The sequence below is a fragment of the Fringilla coelebs genome (genome assembly GCF_963513975.1).
Source record: "Fringilla coelebs genome assembly, chromosome: 8".
Classification (NCBI taxonomy): domain Eukaryota; kingdom Metazoa; phylum Chordata; class Aves; order Passeriformes; family Fringillidae; genus Fringilla; species Fringilla coelebs.
In genome coordinates this window covers 27,377,337-27,401,033 of record NC_140066.1, presented here as the reverse complement: position 1 = coordinate 27,401,033, position 23,697 = coordinate 27,377,337, and the positions used below count along the sequence as shown (strand labels likewise).

The following is a 23,697-nucleotide window of genomic DNA, read 5'->3' as shown; positions in this document are numbered from 1 at the left end:
GGGGAATTTGCAATTGAACAGATGCAAACTACTTCATAGCCCTGAGGAAGATGGAATTCATTCACCAATGTGTAGCTTGAGCTAAGCTAATCCGAGTTGCATATCCAGTTCTCGAAGAGCTTTGAGTAGCAATCAATCTTCCTGCATTCACCAAGTGATTTGTTAATCTGCAGTTTTCATAACATAATAAAGAACATATGGATTAACCAGCTATTGTTCATAACAGCCTGATGAGCTTCTTAGAGTCTCTTGGTTACTTACCAAGTATAACAGTATCCAGTGCAGGGAAACAAACAGGGCAGTATGGATTACATCATGTTCTACCATCTGGAAAGCATTACACTATAATCACTAATACTGTGAAGCCTCCTGAATCCGTTCTTCATTTATAACACGACTGTTTGAGTTCCAGAAAAAGCATCTGAAGAGTGATTTGTAAAATATGTTACTGAAATCCTAAGTAGGATATTGTTCTTAATAAAAACCATACCTAAGTACAAACTCGATTTTCAGCTTATATCCTTAACCAATTATGTACCAATGCATATCTCCACTGGTAAGTTTTCTTGCTAAATCCATTCTTGCAGTGGATTAGTTAGCTCAGAGAAACCATACTGGGATAGAGCTTTCCAGGGCCAGCAAGGTGATTTGAACATTCCCCAGTGCCTGCTTAGCATTCTCTATTAGGCATACAGAGAGACTCTAAAGAGTGATGGCATTAGACAACAACACAGAAAGCTGGGTCACAGCTCAGGGAGTGGGTGGAACAGGCTGGCAGTGGGCAGAGCCACTGCAGTCCCAGGGGCTATAGGGTATTCCTGGTCTATCTACTACTCCTGTGCTGATGGGCAGAAAAAAACTGCTCAGGGTCAGCTGCTGAAGAGAAATGCTGCCCTAACAACGCACCACAGAGCAACTCAGCAGACATTATGTTTTGTATAGTCACAGTTGCCTTTAGTGTCACCCACTTTTCCCAGGATGAATGTCCAGCATCCTAGCTTATTCCTGGCCCAGGATGCACGTGCTCACTACAGAGACAGCCTTGCTCCTTGCCAGCAAGGGACTAGCACAGCTTCTGACATGCGAAGCAAAGCCTTCACAACAGCCCTTAGATCCATTTCTGTGAAACTTGTTCCACAGCTGAAAGCCAACAGGGGTCAACAGCATGCAGCAGTTTAGTTTCACAGTGAATCCCCTTTACAAATAGCCCTGGGCTGACAAATCCCACCATGCTCCTTGAGATATTTTTTCCAGTAAGACAAAGCCAAGCTCTTAACAGGGCAACCTGCAGAGAGCTCAGTAAATGAAACCTCTGGATTGGCTTTCCCAGGCAGCCATTCCCATTTTACTTCCAAGACTTCAGCATCCCTAAGGAGATATGCAACAGAGTGATTATCCACAGTTGAAGAAAATATATCTATGTCTGTGTGTGTATGTATGTGTGTGTGTGTGTGTGTATATATATATATAAATAAACAAACACACAATCTCCATACAAAGCCAAATTGATACAACAATCTCAACTCTTCCGTGATCTCCAGCTCTTCTAATAATCAGGTCAGGCTAACCCTGTCACAAATTTAACACTAATGTGGTAAAACCTATAGAAGGAGTACTTTCTAGAAGTTACTGTAAAAGTTAGGTCATGTGACAGGTCATGCAATAATCTGAAATCTCAAATGGAGAAAAGCAAATCATTTTTTTCTAAAATTGTGCCCTAGAAATATAAAGTCAGTTTCCACCATATCAATGCTTTGACCCAGGCAACCCCAGAGATTTGGTAAGAGACCAAGAGATCTTCTGGACAATGTAGTTTATCATGTACATCCTTGTTCCAACACTGATTTTACACAATTGACTGGTAAAAGGAGCACATGCCTTTTTGGATGACACAGCAGCTGTGTGGGAGACCAGGAGTATTTATACATTGGGAAAGGTTAGCAATATTAATTGCTAAAATTGTGCATCATCTCTAAAACGAGAGCTCCTTACAAAAATAAAACTGTATATAAATGCACAAACATACACACCCTAAAAAACACACACACACACATATAAAAATGTTACTGTCTTACACACATCTCTATTACTGACACTGAGATAGATGCTTTCTATTCCACCTGCATGATATGCTACACAAGAAAGTCTGCTTTCATTATCACATCACATGACAGGAATTTTCCCATTATTTTATTCATTTCAGTGAAAAGTGCTTTATGACCTGGCCCCTTAGTTTTATTACCCACTTAAACAAATACAATTCATGTGCCATTTTTGGAATAAAAATTAATTCTTCAAATTAAGTCTACTATTACAACAATTTAAAGCCCAAATATGAAGAAAATGTTAGAATTTTTATAGTCTTTTTAAAACCAAATGTTTAGCTCAGCTAATAAATCTGTTCATCTGAACTCTGCGGCATTCAAACAAAAGGATAAATGCTCAAGCTGCTAAAAAATAGAGTTTCTAATTCTCCATTTATTTAACCCCATCTATTGAAAAGGACATTAGAGAATTCAAAGTGTCTGCTTTAAAATAAAATAAAGCTGGTAATATCTTTTTTAACAGGCATAGATATAACAAAAATAGTTATTTTTGCCACCTTGAGAAATGCACTTTTAAGATAATCTAGAAGAACAATCAGCAAATCTTCTAGACTCGCATGCATAGAATTCTCCTTTCCTTTTCTGTACTCTTCAATCAATGTTGAAGGTAAATGCTGTCCTGATCTCCAGCTCATATTGAACAGATGAGCACTACTAAATCAAAAGCTGTCCAGATCTCCTACTGTGGATCAACATATACATAATGGCTGCTTGCCCATGACTGGAAATCCTTCTGATAGCTTAACGCTGTCAGGTGCTTCATTTCCAGTGGCCAAAACATAATGTAACATTCCAGAGGACAAATTTTTCAGGCTTCATTTCAAGCACATAAGTATGTGAACACCATTAAACCCACTGATTTTGTCAAGATGCCTTTGTCAAGCATGTGTTTCACTAATTCATTTACAAAAATAACATACAAAACTAATCAGTTTAGAAAGCTAAACAGCAGCAGAAGATGCAGACAAAGATGACAGAAGCAGAAATTCTGCAGGTATTGTTAGTTTGGCATTTTTAACATTGGACTACAGTCTCAGTTGGAGAAAAGACAATCTCTTAATGTAATTAGCATTATTTTTTTAAATTGTCTAGGTGAGCATCACATCTGTGTTGAAGTCTGAAAATTAAATTTTACATTTCTCAAAGAAGAAGCGGTCTGTGTATTTCTCTACAGGAAGTAATATGCTCACATAAATCTTTGTGCTGACAAATTTTCAATCTGAAGTAAAAAATGGGCAGCAGTACAGGAGAGCATGAACAGAGAGACAGCAGCCAGCCAAGGCAGAAGGATTTACAGAAGAGATGGTTTGCCAAGGGTTTTCTGGAGAGGGCAGGGAGGGGGTGGAAGCTTGGAACAAATTAATGGGCAAACTGTTCCAAGCGCCAAGATTGGCACAGGAAGACATGTCCAAAAGACTGTGACTCCAGGTTTGTGTTACTTAACATCACTGTCTGGCTATCTAACTATACTGACACAAACCACTGTGAATAGCAACACGTTTCTCACCAGTGATAGAAATGCGTTGTCACCCAATACCCAAATCTATGAAATCTCCTGTATTTCTGGTAAGCAGAAGATGTGCAAAAGTCCAGCAGTCAGAACAGGCTGAATCCCAAAGTGGGATTTGCCTGGGCAGATGTAATCACACTTACTGCCATGCCCAGGTACCAGCCACCCTAAAGACAGTTTACAGCAGGCCATTTACTCACTTAGCTGTCAAGGATAGGAGGACTCCCATATGCACGCTGCAGGATTATGTGGATGTTGAAGGTGATGCCTTTTAAAACTGATCATCTCACCCAACTTCATCTACCTGACAGAACACAAAGGACCCCACGCAGTGGAACCTGTTCACTGCTTAGCCAGACATGGGAAACTGTAGGGAAAACTCTTCCCAAAATCCCTGACACCACAGCTACTCCCCACTGACAAAATCAAATGAACCAGGAAAACGCCGAGAAGGTTTTTTCCTGAGAAGGTTTTGCACTTTGGTTAGGATCAAGAGCAGTTACATGAGTACGCAAAGAAGCGCTGTGTTCTCTAAGGAGTGTCCTTTCCACTGACAGGGGTCAGTTGGGAATAAGTCACACAGACTGCACTTCAAACAGCTGAAAGTCAAGGAAGTCAAGGGACAAATGCCACAGGGAACAGAGAGAGCCTTTTCCTTGGTACCTCTGGGCGCTACCCTGGGTTCCGAACACCGTGTTCATGGACAGGGTGTTTTGGGCACTGAGCTGGGAGCGGAGGGTTTGCAGGAGGAAGCACACCCTCTGCAGGCTGAGACTGCCACTGGAAAACAGCAGAGCTCTCTCTAGGCAAGCAAAGGCAGCTCAGTTTGAAAGGAAGTTGCACGGATTTTTTTTCAAACTCACTGAAATGCAGGAAGAAGAATTCAGTATATCTAAATCAGCTGAAAAACACTACAAATCTATGGTATATAAGCAGTTCCACTGCACCTCCTGTTCTGGGATCACATCGCCCCTTTCACACAAACAAAAGACATAAAACCAAAATAGGAATAACCTCGCCCAAAGCAAAAGATGTGAGGAAATGAAAGAATAAAAAGATATTCCCTTTAATTTAATATGAATACCTTTTTTTGAAGTGCACTTTCTCATTATATTTTCCAGAAGAACACATGGAGCAAATACACAAAAACCTTATCTACTTGCTAATTTTTTAACATATCGAAATAGATTTTAAACACTTACCATGAGGTTTCCATCACTGTAAATAATAACAAAACTACAAATTAAGCATAAAACTAATTAAACAAACATCAAGTAGCAAAAGTGTGTCTACAGAAAAGATTAATATAATTATAGCTCAGCAATTTGAGAAGAGAATATTTTGAATAAGTAGGTAATTAAGTTAAGAGAGGCCTAAAGAAAGATTTCACACTCACATTCATATGCTGAAGCAGTTTAAAAATAGAGAGCAAGAACTGCCTGACTTCATGTTTTAATTTTAGCTGGGTGATGAGCTGGTCCCAAAGACAGAAAGGGACAGCAGGATTTTTTCTCAGCAAAGTGCCCTTCGTATTTTTATGTGAAGGAAATGCAGTATGTTCTATTAATATCCTGTTGTGGCTGTACAGAAGCCTAGGCACCCTTTCGACCAGGAAAAAGTTCTGGTTTGCTTCTTCAAATCACTTAACTTTCAAAGACAAACACAGAGGTGAGAGAATGTCCCTACTGCTCTGGGCACTTCACAGGTAAATAACATCCACGCAGGAATAGACATTTTGTTTTCCCATCAGTCACCTACAGCAATGACTAAAGCTGTAGTTTTCTATCATGAGGAGGGAAAATCAAATGATTGAGTTTGCACCTTAACTTCATCCTCATTTTAATTAAGAGCTGGGAAAAAAATGTCAACACCAACCAGAAAGGTGGGTGGGTGCAGGAGGAAAGAAATGTTGTTTGACTTAGTGCTGGCATAATGCCTAGGCTCTCCCAAAGAAGCTGGGAGAAGTACACAGACTTTTCCCACATAAAGGAAGATTCTTCCTCTGGGTATGGCTCCCTCATACATTTCACCTTCTGACACTTCTCTGATTAACCTAATCCAAGCAAAAGCTCCCCCTTTTGATGGAGCCCTGCCCATCCAACACTGTTTCAGGCTGGCAAATTTTGACAGTGGGGCAGGACTGGAATTCTTCTTGTTCAATAGTATCACATTGAAAACTTTTCTGTCCTTCAGGGAATGGTAGAAATGATAGCTAACCAGCTTGTAGATTATTTTTCTGACATACTTTTCCCAAAGTGTCAGCTATGCAAGTGAAAGTCAGATTCTCCCCCAAATCCTCAGGTGTCACAAAAGCACATTTTTACATAAGACTCATTTTCTTGATAGATGAAAATGGTTAAAACTTAGGCAGGAGTCTGAGTTAATCCTGCAGTGAAAACAAGCCTGCTTGAGTCTCTCATCCTCTTCATTCCCTTGCTTGTATTTTAGAGCAGCAATCAGAAACATCCCCTCTCTTACATCTGGCATTTATTTACAGATTCATCTGAGGCTCCACCTGTAAAATTTCAGATGCATTAATACTGGTCATTGATTGACTCCAGCTCCATCTGTGAACAAGCATTTGCAAACTTTATTTGCCAGGGAAGTGAAAAGCAAGTCAGTTGAAATTTGCATTAACAACCTGCAGGTCAGCACTTCCTAGGTGAGGATGCCCTGCCATAATGATCTTCAGTGCACTGCCTTAGTGAACCGTGTCCCCCAAAAGTACAGAAGGACCACGCCATCCCTTTTAGTGACCTGCTTCCCATCCATTCAGCTCTTGAGGAAATAAAGCAGAGCACAACACTTAGGCAGCTGAGCCTAGGAAGATGTGTAGCTTCTTTACATCCATATTTGGTTTTAATTTTAACACAGTTTTGCATTTTTAATTACCACAATGTGGTTTTTTCCCCACAATCCCACTGAACCCAATCCCAATTTATGTTAGAAGCTCCATACAGTTCTGAAAACTTTTTTCCATTATGCTGTTCAGATGGTCACTGTCTTTTCTCCCAGGAGAAGCATGCTCTGCATTTCATTTGTACACATGAAATGAGCTCATTTACTCTTATCACTCCTAGCATTTCTAGTTTAAGTGTCAGATACCAAAACAGGCCCAGGCATCAAGAGCACTCTATCCCCACCATTGGAACGACAACTTCCACTTGACTTCTTCCATCAAATGAAGTTAAAGCACTTGAAATTAAAGACTCAAGAGATGAGCAAGTCCTTTTGTTTTACTGCAGACCCCTCTATTTTAGAGATGCTCCCTTGCAAGAAGGTTGTTGGCTGATATTTTTCCTTTCTCCTGCTTAAGTTCAACACAAAGTTTGTAGGAAGAGATCATCACTCACCGCATCACTATTTATAGTTACTTACTCTATCATTGTCCTAACAGGACCTTAATCAACAAAGCTTCTGATACTCCTAAATTAAAATTGTAACATGGAGGCATTTTTGTTTGAAAGAGCTTTTAATGTAAATGAGATTTCTGCCTTTCTTGCTTTAATTAAAAAAAAAATTGAAAATTTAAAGACCAGTTCTTCTTCATTTCCCTTCCTAAACCATTCAGATAATGCTTCTCTTTCACCCTCCTGTGTAAACAAATCTTCATTAATTCTAGGTATGAGAGGTTGGTTTTCTGTGGCAGAAGACAGAGACATTCAATTTATTTTTCTATCTTCTGAAAAAGGAAAAATACCCTTTGAAAGAGTTTACCATGCAGACACACCTTCCATCTACACAGGCCTCTTCAGCAAGGTAATACACTGGACTTCATCAAGGGGCAAGTACATTTTTGGCAAAGCAGCTTTGATTTCAGAAGGAAACATACAAAATATTCATTGCTTGCTCAAACAAGCAGTCAAGTCTGAGTTTGCTTCAGAGCCTGCCCAGAAGGATCTAAATGCAGGGAAATGATAGGAACCCCTCTGGCTTTATTAGGCTGTTCGGCAGTACAATATAAGAAGCATTCTCCAGGACTTACTGAAGATGCAATGCAGTCCCTACAGCACTGGCTTTCCTGAATGTGAGGGGGATGTATTCTCCAAGCCAGGCTTCCAGGTGGTCCAGCAATACTCCCACCATCAACTCCTGCTGCCCCCACTGCTGCCACCCATGCAGTTCTGTTCTTAGAGTAGTGCTGACTCCTAAAAGCTGGTCACTCTGCCAGCTTTACTACAGATAAATAAGTACAATTACCTCAGGGAACTTAAATTAAGAGCTGCCTCTCTGTCTCACACAGTTATATACAACTCTGTCATGTTCAAGCTTGAAGATGCATTTTTTTCCTGTTCCCTTGACGGTTTTGTTACTTCTTAAGAACAGGGGCTGGAGGCGGAGGGCTAAAAATTATGTACTTAAGTCTCCTCTAATTACTAAAATGTCTAACCCCAGATATGGGGTCCATTTGTCACAACTCACACTCTTGGTCAGTCTCTATTTTGTCCACCAAGAGCCAACGAGCAAGCCCTCCTCCCACGCTGTGCTATTTGTGCAAACTGCTAGCTTGGAGGAAAAAAGTAAATACAGAGCTGGTTTACTTCTAGTGAGGTCCCCCTGGCATCCAGCTAAGAGGTGAGAAAACTAAATATAACAAACTTAAAACTACAATTATTGTAGGGGAGATTGCCAGAGCCTCTCTGAAGCTCCTAATGGTCTGTTGGGGATTTATGGATCAGCTGTGAAAATTTACTCACAGCTAAAACTTGCCAATCAAGTCCTTGGCTTTGAACACTGCTACCAACTTCTACATAATACAGTTTGTCAAAGCAAAATAGTAGGTTTTAATGCTTCAGAGAAGGGTACAAGAAAAATCTATCATACTAAGCAGACCAATAAGACAAGCATGCGGAGGCTCCCTTCTGAATGTTTGTATCTTTGTATAAAAGGGTCGTATATTTTTACGGAGCAGGAGGAGATTACAAGCGCTGCCAAAATACACAGTAAGAGACAGTATGTTGTACAGAAAAGACTGCAAACTGCTGTCTTGCAGTTTAAGAGCAGACTCCCTTACCCCCTCCATAAATTTTGCCAGCGATCCAGAAAATAATATTATTTGCTGTTATTTTATGTTCTTGCCATATGGACAAGGATATAAAATTTATAAAAGCTTCTCTGAAATTGTATCTATTTGCATGTTATTCCCTTTTAAAAGGGCAGCAAAAATAACAAACAAAGAATCCTGAGAACTTGCACGGAAAGCAAAGCAAGTAGCCAGATTAGATGAGAGATATAAGACCGTGCCTTATTTCTCCCAAATGCTGGCACAAATGAGAAGACAGCAGTGATGGCCCCCTGCAAGGGCAGCACTGTGCAGAGGAGCTGATGGGCTCTTTGTAGGCCCCTCTCCACCTCCAACTCTGCAAATCCCTGCAGCTGGTGAGGCTTCAACACTCCGGAGTACTGGTTTGAAAACATGTCAGACCTCTAATATGCTAATAAGCGCCACAAAGGAGCATGGACCCCTACTCCTCCCTGCACAGATCCATACTCTTTTAAAATTGAAGTTTTAATGCTTCAAACTTTCTGATATTTACTTTGGCTTCTACTACATTAGGTCTCTTCTGTCAGCAATTACCCCAAAAAACAAACACTAAAGAGTCATGAAGCCTTGCAAATTTAGATGATAGGATCTGATCCTTTAAAGCCTTACACACATAAATAATCCTCATGTGTATGAATAAGGCTTTAGAAGATCATAGCACATGCACTATATCCAAAGAGGAATTCAAGTCCTATTTACCACTGACAAGCAAACTCTTGGCCACCTAACATTCTGACATTACTTATGCAATTTATAACATTGTTATGCTATAAATTATGTTATATATTTATAATATAAAGACATATTGCTTTATTCTGCACAGATATACTTTAACCACCTACACAAGATGACAAAGTCACTTCTAGCCCTTGCAAATTTCAACTTAACTCCTTTTTTTATATTTGGAAGGAAATTCAATCTTTTAGTAATCTGCAGTGCACAAAATCTAGGTTGAACAGTAATGATCCCTTGTAGGTATGAAGTAGGTATGAACAGTAATGAAGCCTTGTAGAAGTCTGATCTACAAAACATGCATGACATGTGATTAATTTAAATTTCATTGTCAAATTTGGAGTATTTAATTATCACTTTTTTATTCACCAGAAGCTGGGAAAGAGAAGGTACTTTCAAGCGCAGAAACTGAGTTGACTTGAGTTCAAGTACCACAGAACTTTGATTATTTTATTACAACACTTTACCTATGAACCTGTTTGTCTATGCCACCCACAGAGGTAGCTATTTAACCATCTCAGTTACTATTCTTCTGTAGTTCTTACAAACATGTCCACCTCTAGATACAACAATGACATTTTGCTGAGTGTGATGCATGGCAGAGTAACCTGAGGCAGACCTGGTTCATCTGAGAGTCAACAGAAGATGCCAACAAAAGGGTCAGCCCTGTCTGCACCATGAGAAGGTGTTGCTACACAACACAACAGTGACCTTGAATGAAGCAGTAAATAAAGAAAAGAGGCCAGTGTTTGGTTGTGAGTTGGCAGGATGGTGGAAAACTGTAGGTGACCTTAAAAGAATGTGCCATCAGAGGAACACAAATGGATTGTGCAGAGTACATGGATTGCAAGGGTGTGAATGTTAAAGACGTGTTAATAGAAGACTTTGAAAGATAAGAGGAGCCTAGGGCTGAAAAAAATCTCATCCTAGTTCACTAATATTTCTCTCTATGGTTTCAGGAGATGACAGTCATCTTTTCTCCAAATGCCATCCTTAGTCTGAATTAAGGACAATCTCAGACAGAATTTTATGTGGAGGAGCAGAGGAAACCTCTGACAATCACCAGAATAGCATCCAAACTGCAAACCATACAAATACCCATAGCTGTGCCCCGCTCTGCAGGGACTGGAGCAACCTTCTCTGTACCAGAAGTTAATCTGCTCTCACTCTATTCCCAAGAAGAACAGAAAGAAGGGTGAGAAAGACATTATTAAAATATTTTCTTAAAAATTAGGCTGAAAATAGAACAGTAAAAGTTGGTCAGTGTAAGGAACTGCATGTGTCATCAACCTAATAAAACTACTTAGTGCATCTTCCCTTAGAGGGAAAACATGAAATAAGATTTGTTCCTGCAGAAACAGACAGTATTTGTTATCTCAGTAATGGCAATGCCAGCCATCAAGCCACTCGTTGAAGAGGTACTTAAAGCCTCTTTCCTAAGACAAATATTAAAATATAAGTAAAAATGCACTGCAACTCCTGCACATTTCCCCAGTGGCCCTAACTTACAGACACCATCAACTCCCACATGTCGGCACATCCAGGAAAAAAGCAAAGCCATGACACATAAAACTGTAGCTTTTGACACTACCAAATTCAAGACATTTGACATTGCTTGAATTCTAAAACTCTGCATCCTGATCTACAGAGAATCACAAATTTCATGGCAAGTTGAGGAAAGTTAAGATAACACCAGATGCTTTTGTTATCTCAGAAGCTGGCAAGTCAGAAAAGGAACCAGGTAATCAGAAAGCTGTCAGGGAGCTTGCTCATAATCTGCCCAAAATGACATTTTCTCTGTTCATCCTGGCCAGCAGAAGATATTACTCAAGGGAACACAACTTAAAGACTTCTTCATCCTGTCCCTGTCTTTTCTTCAGAAGAAGTAATCCAGAAGTGGAATCTCTCTCCAAGAGAGATTGTTGTTAAGATTTCACATAACACAGGCTTTAGAGTTAAAAACATAAAGGAGATAGACTGGTCCTCACAACCAGCAGAGCTACAGATTCCTGGTACCCCCAGAGTCGGGCAGTGCTCATGGCATCTTTGCAGCACTCTGCAGAGACTGGTGAGACAGCTGCACATCTTTAAACAACAGAGATGGCAAAGAATGAACCTGAACTGCATCATTCATGCAACATCATTCATGGAACTCCACCCTGGTCCTGCTCATTGCCTGTTCAGCTCATCTCCCAACACAGACATGGGGAAAACTAACAACAAATGCATCCTCCTTGTAGTTCCTTAGATGCACAAGATAACGGTATCACAAGCTGCATATTCAATATCAGCCAAACTCCCATTTCACAAGTTTGCACACACACACCCAGAAATGCAGCTAACCTTATACAAAGTAACTGCTTGTGCACTCCTACCTACTGATCCTTTAAGAAAACAATCCTTTGCCCCCTTCCTGCAACAGAATACCCGATGCTTTCATTCCACATTTCTTCTAAATAGGCAAGAGGCATTTGTAAAACGGGCTAGGCTTGAGCTGTCAGAACAGGACAGATATTAAACGTTTCTAAAGCCCAAAGGGAGACATTTTCTGGTTTCCCCCTCTGTGTCAAGTGACAGCTCCACTGTGATGGGTCATTAGCGTGACAAAGGGAAAGCAGCTGGACATAGAGAGGGGCAGAGGCTAACAGAGCGATTACATCCTTAAATCAACTATAAAATGTTACAAAGGATGAAGAGGAGGAAAAAAGGGAGGAGTATATTCAGGGGAATAAAGTCAGTTTGATAAAGTGTCTAGCTGCAAATCATATGAAATTAATTCATTTAAATAAAAGAAAAAGCAAGACAACTTACTCTTCTGAGAAAGCAGATTCTATTTGAAGGAGCATTTTAAAATGATTGACATTATTATTTCATGCAAATAACCCATTTTTGCCTCCTAAATAAACTTCTACAGTCTCTATGAAGTAAAAAAGTAATCTTTGAAGACCTAGTTCCTCCCATTTTGATAGCTGCCAGAAAGGATCAGAACTGGTTACTGAGGTTTTTCCCATCTCCATTTTACTTTCCTCCAAATGAGATCAGGAAGATTTTAACACCATAGCAAAAGCAGTAACTCAGCAAGTCACACACAATTCTTACTGTTAGGTGCACACAGCTCTGAAAGGACAAGTGGTGAATTAAGAGGAAAACTAAAGGAACATATTTTCCAGCCTTTCCAATGATGGGAACAGTATATTAAATTTCCAATAAAAAGCAACATCCAGGCAACTGAGTTTTACTAAAGAGGACTCCATTGTCATGTGTAGTATTCCAAAAATCACTTAGTATATTTCTTCTTATAAATTGTGCATTAAGTTTTCCCTAAAGTTGGCATTACTGCTGTTGTGTCTCTCTCCACTAAAATTTGACATTTCTGGGCAACTAAGAATTGACTGATAACTGATAATAAAAGTCAGATTACTTGGAAAAGTTTGCATGCAACACATTCCTTCTAAATTCTTTTGTTCTGACCCCTTTCTGCTTTTGTACCTCTGTGCTCTCTCTTCAATCTTTTTCTTCTGCCTTTCTGCCAGTAAACTGTGGGGTTTTAAATCACATATTAAAGAAAAAAATCAACCAGACAGAACAAACCCAAGTCCTAAACTCCACATTTTCAGTCATTTTTGTTTAAAACAGAGAACCTCCATATGATTAAGTAATCTTAAACCTTTGGGTCACAGCTGATATAAAGGAGGAGTCATTGTTTTCCATCAAAAAAAGAAAATAAATTTTAAAAGAAAGAAAGAAATAAAAATTAATTACATGACTTGAAGATAATTATAATCACTGATGCTGATTTTGGAAAACAACTAAACTCAAAAACGAAGCACCCTCTGTTTGTCCCTGTCCCTGCACCCCCATTCACACACACATATTTGTAACACATTTGGCATTTTAAGTCCTGATTCTAATCTCAAATGAGGTGTAAGAAGAGTCTCAATAATTACACAGCAAGAAGCCAGACAATTCCAGAAAAACTGCATTTTCTTTCACTGCCTGTTTCATAATATGCAGACACAATAAATGGCAAACACAAGGAGGAGCTTAACAATGTGGGTTTGCTTCCCACATTCCCTGGCGAGTCCCACACTATGCTGCTTTTACAGCTCCTGTCTCTTGTTTTGGTAGAGCTGCTCAGCTAAGACAACTACAGACCCCTCTGTTTTGTTTTCATCTCCAGTCAGGGCTGTTAGATTTGTTTCAACACAAACTCCATGAGTTTTCAGAGCCCTATCAGGTAGAGAAGAAACTGAGATTTTGGAGATGTACTTTAAAAGGCAAATAAGTATGGAAAGCCTGTATCAGTAACAGTAAGAAGAGAAACAGTAAAACCAGTGTTTCTCCTTGTTAAGTATCAGCTTAGCCTTTGCCATATATGCCAAACTATTTGCCATGACTAATGTATATAATGGGAGTACATTTCATATTTTATCTCTCCTGAGAGACTTTGAGTTGGGGAGGAGAAAAAAAAAGAAAGAAAATGGGAAAAAAAAATCCCACACTACACAAAACAAACAGACAATGATGCAAATAAAAAAACCCCACATGTTTAACATAATGGGCTAGAATTAAAAAAAAAGATAAACTGGAGGTAATTTTTCTCAACAAGTTTTCTCTTTGCTGCTATAGGGAAATAAAGGACTCAAAGCACTCAGCACCAGCCTGCTTCCTCCTCTCTGCCCCCAGAACTGGCACAAACTGATGACAACTTGGGCGCAGATGTTGGAAATTCCATCTTCCTTCCAGAGGAGCTCAAAATCTCCAGGGCACAACCCCTTAGGAAAAAAAATATTAATTTTGCCTTTCCCCTCATTGTTTCAAGATGCCTTTTATTCAATTTGTAAACTAAACATATATTCTTATTTCAACACAGGGAGTTAAAAACTGCTCCATTTCCACTGGACAGACATGACCCATGACAAATCATTAGAACCAAAAGCATACAAAGGGTTGGATTTCAATACAATGAGGTCTCCTATAATCACAGAGTTTACTCGTGACAAATGTTTTCAGCAAGAACTCTCATAGAAAGTACTCTTCATGCAACACCTCTATAGTTAACCCACAGCCAGCACTCACAGTCCTTTCTCTCAGTTATTTCCAGCTAGTTGCTCTGTCAGACTGCAATGAATCACACACCTGGAATTATTAATAGGAGTCTCCACTCTCTCATGCTGTTAGCCACTCCAGCCAATCTAACAGCAGGTACTAAAATTTGTCACACACTGATCTGTCATTTAAAACTTACATTTTGCAGTGCAACTGCAAGTTATAAACAAAACTTTCAAACCATGTAAATTTTCTCATAAGAGCAGACTTACCAAGAGAGGGGGAAAAATCCCCAAGCCAACAAACAGTTCCAAACACACATTGGTCTTTGCAGAGATATCCAATACGTGCTTCACCTGCTGACACTACAGACCCTACCCTGCATTTCCATTCCTTCCACACAACAGCAGCAGAAACCAGTTATGAACACTGGCCAACACCATTACAACGTTCTTCTTCTCAGTCTTCTGCTTTATCTCATACAGAAGGGTATGTTTTTATAAGTCATCCTCTGAAACATGTAAATTCAAGTTTCCTTTTCCCAGGAATTTCTCATTCTCAGCTCTACAGCTTGAGGGCTTTGACTGCAATAAGGCTTTTAGTTTTGGAAAATAAGAAGTATTTTCCCATCAAACATCACAACAACCTGCATAGATAGAATGCTTTAACTCTGTAAATCTTATCATTGGACCTTTATTATCAATGCAACTGACGTCATCACTGGGGGGGGGAAAGTACAACATGTAGAGAGCATATTTCAATTTATATTTTATTGTAGCTGGATACTATCAGCAGAGAAGTGAAACTAAACCTCAAACTAGAGGTTCAGTAACACTTTTATATTAAAACTACATTATAAATGTTAAAGCAGAGGGGCATTTAAAGAATATAGTACATGCTACCTGTGTTGCATGAGTTCAGCCAATGTAGCTGCTAAGACATTTCAGATCTCCAGTTTCACTAAATTTTAATCCTTGTTCAAAGCTTGGCACTCACAATGAAGCTTTATCAACTGCTCATGTAGGAAGCCATTTTTTAAAATTATGTTGCTCTTCACCTAATATCTGTAAACCTCCCTAAGAAAACTACTGAAGGGAAAGAAAGAAGGAATCCAGAGAGCTTTCAAAGTTTAAATGGGATAATGAAAAATGTATATTTTGTAATGAAAGACTTCAAACAGGGAGGTGTTTTGTTAAACACCACAGAATATACTGATCTACTTGACTCTGAATTAGCATTCTGCAACTGCGCATTGGTTTACTGCAGCTCGGAAAGCAAAAAGATGGCAATTGTTGAAAAAAGTCAAGAAAAACAAAACGCTCAGAAAAGAAGATCAATGTTTTTTCCTGTAATGAAACCATTATTGCATTTTGTAGAAGAATCACAACTTTCATTCCACTGTATTTTACCAGTCATAATACCAGTTCTAGCATGTCAGAAATAAATTTGGAAGAGCAATTCTGGATATTCCCTAACATCTCCCTTTCAATTATTCACTGTATACTCAGTTTAGATTATAAAATCCCAAGTTATTATCATAAAAACAAAGAACAATTTGCCTGCCTTTCCAATTCAGTGCATTTATTAATTGTCAGGTAAACAGGCGCACACCAAATTACGCCACACGGTTACAAAACTGTAAGATCGAGTTGCAGGACCTTAGATGGAGATGTTGGTGTTTGCCACCCTACGTCACACTAACATGACAACACTCAGAACATGGCATCTCTCTCAAATCTTTCCAATAAAGGTAGGGTCAAAAGGAAAGCATTTCAAGTTTTCCTACCTCTACTCTGCTAGGAAGCATGACTAGCAAGAAAGGGATGTCCTCATACCTAACACACAGCACATGAGAAATACAATTGTGAAGTATTCTCCACAGATCTACCTATCTGACTTGCAATATGCAGCCACATAGTCTTGGTAATTGTGAGAAAATAAGGGTCAACTTTTGAGACTGTAGTTTAAAATTTAAGACTGATTTTGAGTAAGGGTAAATTTCTCTGTGGTTGCAGAATAATTCACGTGTACCACAGCAACAGCCCAGTGGACTTAGGAAGAGACAATTAGTATTTCAATTTCAGTCTAAATCTCCAAATCTGTATTTCCAATCAGAAATAAAAATGTAGGTAACAAGAACCTTGAATGTTTTCACGATTAAGCTACAAACCATGATTTAAAAACAAACATACTAAAAGAAAATAAATAATCAAATTTATGGACCACATTCTGCAGAAAGTTTGAAAGTCCAGTTATTTACATATTTATAAAAGCTGATGTGATTCCCAACTCAAAATAGCGTTCATACGTTAAATTTGCGGTAACACCAACACACTGTACTTCAGTATTTTTGTACATGTGTGTATTTCGCAAATGTGAGAGAATTGAAAGCATTTCCTCCGTTAATTACATTGTTGGGTTTTGTTAAGAAGGTGATAATGGAGATGCCTAAGGCAGCGCCTTTGCTGAAGGAGTTGTTGCAGGAAAGCAGCTCAAGCCCAGCGTCAAGGCCGTGGCAGCTCCTCAGTGCTTTGTCATACTCGCGCTTTGCTTGAGGGCCGCACACGGGCTCAGTCCACTTGGCGGTCTGGGACATGATATCGAAAGCGGTTCTCAACCTTCACCACTGCGCAGCACCCAGTGTCCGGCTCGTCAACCCAAATCTTAAAGTAATAGAAGGCAATTCTAACAGCTCCATAGCCGGGTATTTGTTAGCAGATTAAAAGCCCTTACCTCTTCTAATACGTTATGACTTAAGGAAAAATCAGATACAGTGGACTTAACCACCTTGAATCAGCACAGACCATCAGCTTAGGCCTTACTTATGCTTCACTTATTAGCTGCAGAGCATTAGGTTTGTCTTCAACCTTCTCATTCAGCCAGTTAAGTATCACTGGCACCACTGCATCTGTGTAGCAGAAGTGCTTTTTACCCTCTTTCTGGGTGGAAAACGAGCAGCAAAATACCACTCGCATCACTGCACTCATTAATAAGACTTCCAAACCCGCACAGGTTACTTTTCCCGTGACAGTTTTGCAGAGATGCGATCGCTTCTGGCACCCCACGAGCCCCTCGCCCCAGGCCTGCCGGGCGGACGGCAGCAGCGGAACGGCGGCCGGGCAGGCGGCACACACCGCCGCGGGGCAAGCGACAGAAACTTCCCCGGCCCAGCTCCCCGGCGCGGAAGACGCGGTGCCGGGGCAAACCCTCGGCAAACCGACACGGGCGGCTTTTCGGGCAGAAAACTTCTGAGGGCAGCGAGGCCACTGCCAGTCTTTAGGGGAGTCCGTGCCCCTAACAGCGGGGACGGGCCCGCCGCCACACGCACGGCGAAGCGAGGCTCAGCCCCGCGGAGCACGGCTCGGCCAGGGCCAGGGCCGGTGCCGGGCCGACCCTCCGCCCGCCCGGCTGTCAGTCTGGGAAGGGGGGAGGGAAGGGGGGCACCGCCACCGGGGAGGGAGAACGACCCGCGCCTGCCCGCCCGCCCTCCCGGCGCGGCGGAACGCGGGGCGGCTCTTACTTGTGGAGGAGCTGGGGCAGGCTGGGCGGCGGCATCCCTCGGCTGGGGGCCCCGCTGCGGGCATCGCTCTCCGGCGGGTCAGCGCCGCGGGGAGCCGGGGCCTGGCTCATGGCAGCGGCGAGGACCATACGGGGCGGCCCCTGCGGCGGGAGGCGCGGGTGGCCGCGCAGCCCTCGGCCGCGGCGGCGGGAGGGAGGGTGGCAGAGAGAAGGGAGGGAGGGGGCAGAGGACCGGCCCTGGAGACAACCGCGCTCCCCCCGCGCCCCCCCGCCGGGCTGGCGACGGCGGGACAGGCAACCCCCTGCGACTGAGCCCGCCCTGCCGGAGGGCTGCGGCCACCGGCGGGGGCGGCCGGTGCTGCGCGGAGCCCCAGAGGCGCTGGCGGGGCTGGAGGGAGCGGCGGGCGGAGCCCCCGGCCCGGCCCCACCTGGGCGCCGGGCCCGTTCCCTCCCTCCTCCGCCCGCACCTGCCCGACGGGAGGGACCCACGCCCCGCGGCAGCCCGGCGGATCTGCCCTGTGTCCTAACCGGGGCAGGGTGGCTCCGGCGCACCTGTTCAGGGCAGGGTGGCTCGGGCGCACCTGGCCCTGCCCGGGATGGTCCTGGGGGCCGCGCTTGGCAAAGGACGGGCTGTACAGCAAAGAGTGAGCAGTACCAGCCCCTTCACACTCCGGCAATAATTTGCAATCATCAGACGCCAAGGGCAAGGGGAAAAGCGTGTGTACTGTTCTAATTTCTAGCTGGTAGCACCTCTGAAGAAATGTAATCAGTCATTTATCAGACATAGACTCTGTCGGCTGATATAAAACGGGAGAGGAGAGTCAATTAATAAACCTTCTCAAGTAGCAAGTAATCTCTACAGCAGACCCCCCCCCGTCTGGGCCCAACCACGATGGGCTTTTAATAAAGGATGTCGATCCTGGGCTCTCTGCTTCCAAACACATACCTCAGCGTGACCAAGACGTACTCAGGAAGGCTTTACCTGCTGCTGTAATGATACAGGACTAGGGAGTGGAATTGCTGCCTAATGATGCAATGTGACAAAAAAAGTTTTACCTGCACATGTTTTGGGAGGAAATTTCAGATGACTGATGGAGCAGAAATTGCACTCTTTCATTAAACAAGTAACACTGAGAATGCTTCTTCCAGCTCTTGCTCCCTTTGTAAGGTCCTGTTTATTAGAGAGGGATAAGTCAAAGACCATTTCAGTACTTGCTCCTGCACTACCTCTGCTTGCCACACAGCATTCTTCCAGCACGCACACACACACACTCACCCAGAGGAAAGCAGAAACATCCTGGCTTCTTTGAAAAATTAATCCTAATTCAGGAAGACAAATTTTGAAGGGGTCAGGTTCTCCTCTCCTGCACCTGGCACAGTCATTTACAAATATGTAGCCTTCTAAATGGGAACAAAATGCCACCTCCAGTAACTGGAAAATTTTAAGTTAGTTGCATTAATCACGTACTTTACACTTTGCAGATGGAGAGCACCAGCCAGGTGCAGGGCCAGATTTCAGTTGCACAGTTACTTAATGGTAATGTAACACCAAATGCACCTTCTAAAAATTAATAGCCATCAGTACTTGTTTAGACACATTGACTTACACTATATTCTGAGAAATACAAAAAATGGAGCTTCACATCCTTTCCCACAAGGAAAAAAAATTGCAAATTATGTGTTTTCTGGTTCAGTGAGGGCCAAGGGGCAGTCAGCACTGTGTAGCTACAAGTCACCTGATCTTCCAACAAAGGAAAGGTAAGGTCTCACAGACAGGTGAGGCAATTCATGGGAAAAAAAGTTTAACATGTGGGACCATCTCTGCCCAAAGTTTAAAGCAAATCCACGTGCCCACTGATCATCCACAGAAAAGTGGCTTTGTGTGAATTTCCTGAGTAGCAGTGAAAGCCCTTGAGACCAAGCAACAGCCAACTGCTGCCTGTAATTATTTGAGGAAGTGAAAGATGGTGACTCATGGCTCAGAGGGCAACAGGAGCACAGCTATGACACTAATGCATGGCCCTGGATTAGGAGGTGGATAGTCACAAGAACGTGTTACTTCGCACAGACATATTACATCACTTGTAATAATGGATCAAGTGTGTTTTACTAGGCACTACTATTTCTGCACTTAATACATCCACTGTACAACTCAGCATTCAGTCTCAGCATGGGGTCCTAAAACTCTGCAAAGATTTTCTCCATTCATTTTAACAGTTCTCATCCCTATGTCTGCTTCTTGTCAAGGTTTCTGGTTTTGTTTTTGTTTTTGCTTTTTGGTTGTGTGGTTTGTTTGGGGAGTTTTTTTTGGTGGGTTTTTTTTGGTGGGTTTTTTTTTTTTTTTTTTTGTATTTTCTTTCTCTTTTTCTCTCATATTCCAGTGTTTGGCTTGGCATGATCTGGTATGACAAAAGCACTGCCCCTCCCCACCCAGCTGGTCCCTGCCTTACCATAAGGTAGTAGTAAAGGCTCACTGAGGTTGTCCTACAGGGAAATAAGTGGGGGTGGGTGTGAGCAGGCACAGACTGACCAATGTTCATGGACTCTCTTATTCAAGAAATCAATATAAGCAGTTTTCTGGCCAAACCTTACAGTATTTCTGGAGCACTGCCATAAGAGAGAAAAAAGAGTGGCTGGTCCAAAAACCACACTTTTAGGGTCTGGGTTTGGCAGCAGAACTGAACAAGTGCTAACAGCTATACAAGTTCCTGTTCTCCTAATATGGAACATAGTTATGCACATGGGGAAATCAGAACTGTAGGATTTTTCCACTTGGCTAGAGACATATTCTCTGTTTGTGCAACTGTCAGCTAATAGAGATTTTGTTTAAAATATTGGCAAAACACTGACTTTCCTGTTGCTGACTTCGTATGTATTAAATATCTATGATTTTAGATTAAAACTGCTGATTTTTTTTTTTTAAAGTATCTATGCCAGGGTATTAATGAGAGCTCATGCAAAAAACACTCCTGGCTAATAATTTCAGATGAGATTAATATGTTTACTGCATTTCCCAATACAATTATACAATCCCTACCTCTTACAATGCCTTCTTGGAGTTTCCAGTTGTAGCAGTCTGCATGCTAAAACTGAAATCCTGATCTAACTGCTGTTCTATCTTGCATGAGGATAAATCAGATGCAGCTCTCTGGTGTAAATGAACTCACACCCAGAATATTCCATTTTTAGGAGCAGATCAAGAAAGGCATAGCCAGAACCCGGAGAAAAAGAAATGGATCATAAAGTAGGACAGTGATGGAGCCAGGCACGCACAGATACTGTGTCTCCAAATAGTTCAGCATCAAACAACAAAAACAGCAATGATTTCATTGCTTTAAGAGCTTGTTTAACTGTAGAGTTACACAGTAGCAAGGAAACACATCTAAGAAAAAAATATGTCAATCTGCCTATTAGTCTGACTAAGGCCTTTCATTGGTTCATGCCTAAATCTGTTATTCTGTAACCTGAAATTTAATCCTTGGAGAATTAATTGCCTTAATTTTAATCTTCTGAAAATTAATATATAATCAACTTTTCATTATCAGGGAAAAGAAGCAATTGGAAAAAAAAAAGAAAGATGGAAAACCTAGATAACGTGAGTACCTCAGGGCCAGGGCTGGCCCAGCTGTGCATGCTGTGCTCTGGTGTAAATGTCCTGCTCACTTATGCTGCAATGAGCAGCAGCAGTTTAGGTACCACTGCGTATCTAACATGGGTGGGTAAGGGACCCAGACTCAATGGAGAATAAACTCTGGTTTTTACTGTTACTGCTGTGCACAGGTACTTCAATTTGTATTTATAAAGTGTGATCTAGATAGTGTTGTGACAGTTCTGCAGCAGCAATAGTCATTAAAATACAAACATGATTTCATGTGGAATGAGATGTCATCTCTGAAATAGGACTGAAGTAACATAAGTATCCAGTTGCAGGAATAAAAGACTTCATCTAGGAAGAATGGCAACATCGTACTCCTTAACAGAGTGGTAGAGAGAGGTAGAAAAGCACTCTCTTACTCAACTTCCAAAACTAATGAAGGAAAATTCAGGTTTAAAAAATTAAAAACAATTCAGTCCTGTCAGTTTATGGTTATCAATGCATCAGGTTTTCCCAGGTTACTCTGAACCCTTTTTCTGGAGCTTGCTGTACATGTTTTCTTGTTCTCTCCGATCATTGTTTGGATAGAGAAGCTGAAGACTGAAGCAGAAATTTCCAGTGACTGGGTATGTGAAATTCGCCTTCTGGGTAAGTCTCTATTTACTTCTAGCAGCTTCTCCTGAAAAATATTTCAGTCAGCACCACTTTTGACTTTTTTCTTTTCAGTGATTTTCTTTTCACTGGATGTGAATGGCAACAGGTGGCCACAACTGGTAGGTTCTTTTGCAATTACTCTGGCTTTGCATTTTCCTGCACCTGTGTGGGCTCTGATGCTCATGACTGCATGTCATTGAAATGGTGGTATTCAGAAACCAGGCTACATTTATAAAAGACCAGGTAAAATTTAGCTCAAGCCTGTAGGTTGCTTTATAAGCAAACAAACAAAATTTTCTTTCAAAATTTTTGAAAGCAGAAAGTTTCCTAATAGTTTGAAAGGAAAATACAGGAGAGATGTAGTCCTTTAGAATTAGGTAGTTATAGAGCAGATGTTTTTGTCGGAGAACAGAATCACCTGAAGAATTTGATTAAACACATTATGTTAGGAGTAAAATAATCAACCCATGAGTAACCAGAAAATGAAGCTTATGAATGATTCACCAAGAGATACAGCCTGGTTCCAGACTTCTGAAAGGTGAAAAACAAAACTCAGGAGCTGGACTGATTGCTGCAGTGTGCAGATCATGTGTTTTCAAGAGTCAAGCAGATCAAGATGCTGAAGGATAACTTTTGGAGATAAGCTATCAGACACTCAATCATGGGTAGCTGAGACTTTCAAGTACGCTGGGACAGCTAGCTAATGAAAGGCAAACATTGCAACGCTGAACAATGTGGAATAAATTAATGATGTCTTTTTGCAGGTACTGTGAGAAGCTGTGTATTCCCTCAGCAGCTTGAGACAGTGACAATATAATCCTCAATTCGCATATTATAAATTTAGAAAATATTGGAATGTGCAACTGATCATACCTAGGAGGTATACAGACTCTTTGATCCCAGAGGACTGGCTTATGTCATTAATGGCTTGTATCATGCTCTTTTCTAGCTGCAGAAATTGCAAATGTTTACCATTTTAACTCTATTAGCCAACTGCTTAAAGAAGAGCAGAATGTAATTAAAGAAAACATAATGGCAACAGTAAAAAATTAATATTAAACTACTCTGAGGAAAAAAAATTACTTTTAAAACAATCTTTGATGTTACTCTCGTCTCTTCAGATAACTGAAATATGCATATTAATAACCTGACTTATCTTTCCATGCCTTCACTATTACATACTTCCATTCATATCATGGTGTAATTGTTCTGCTTCCAGTCATCCTCACTTCTGGTTCTCATCCTTCATGGCCCCATAAGCACAAGAGAATTAACAATATTTGCTTATTTATTTGTTTACCCCACTCTTTCTAATGTATGCATGGGGAGTTTTTCCTCTCATTGCCAAAGTGGTAGGTAATAACTATCACATTTTCACTATTAATAAAAATACCCATAATTAATATATTTAGTCCAGATTTTACTTCAGTAATTTTTAATTTTAAAGACACTATATTAGAAGTAATATCCAGACCTTAAAAAGCTTAAT

General features: G+C 41.1%; 1 protein-coding gene across 5 annotated transcripts in view; it reads right to left on the bottom strand.

Annotated features, from left to right (window-relative positions):
* The window catches only part of RBM20 (RNA binding motif protein 20), a 100,502-nt gene extending 82,327 nt beyond the window's left edge, over positions 1-18,175 (bottom strand). For 3 of the 5 annotated variants that reach the window (XM_084210609.1, XM_084210612.1, XM_084210610.1), the window contains exon 1: positions 17,961-18,175. In XM_084210609.1, the coding sequence (XP_084066735.1) occupies positions 17,961-18,088 (128 nt within the window). In that variant the 5' untranslated portion in view covers positions 18,089-18,175. Of the gene's footprint in view, positions 1-14,712; positions 14,987-17,960 lie in introns of those variants that run through there. The other 2 variants (XM_084210613.1, XM_084210611.1) reach the window with 1 other exon arrangement.
* Positions 18,176-23,697: the final 5,522 nt, after the last annotated feature.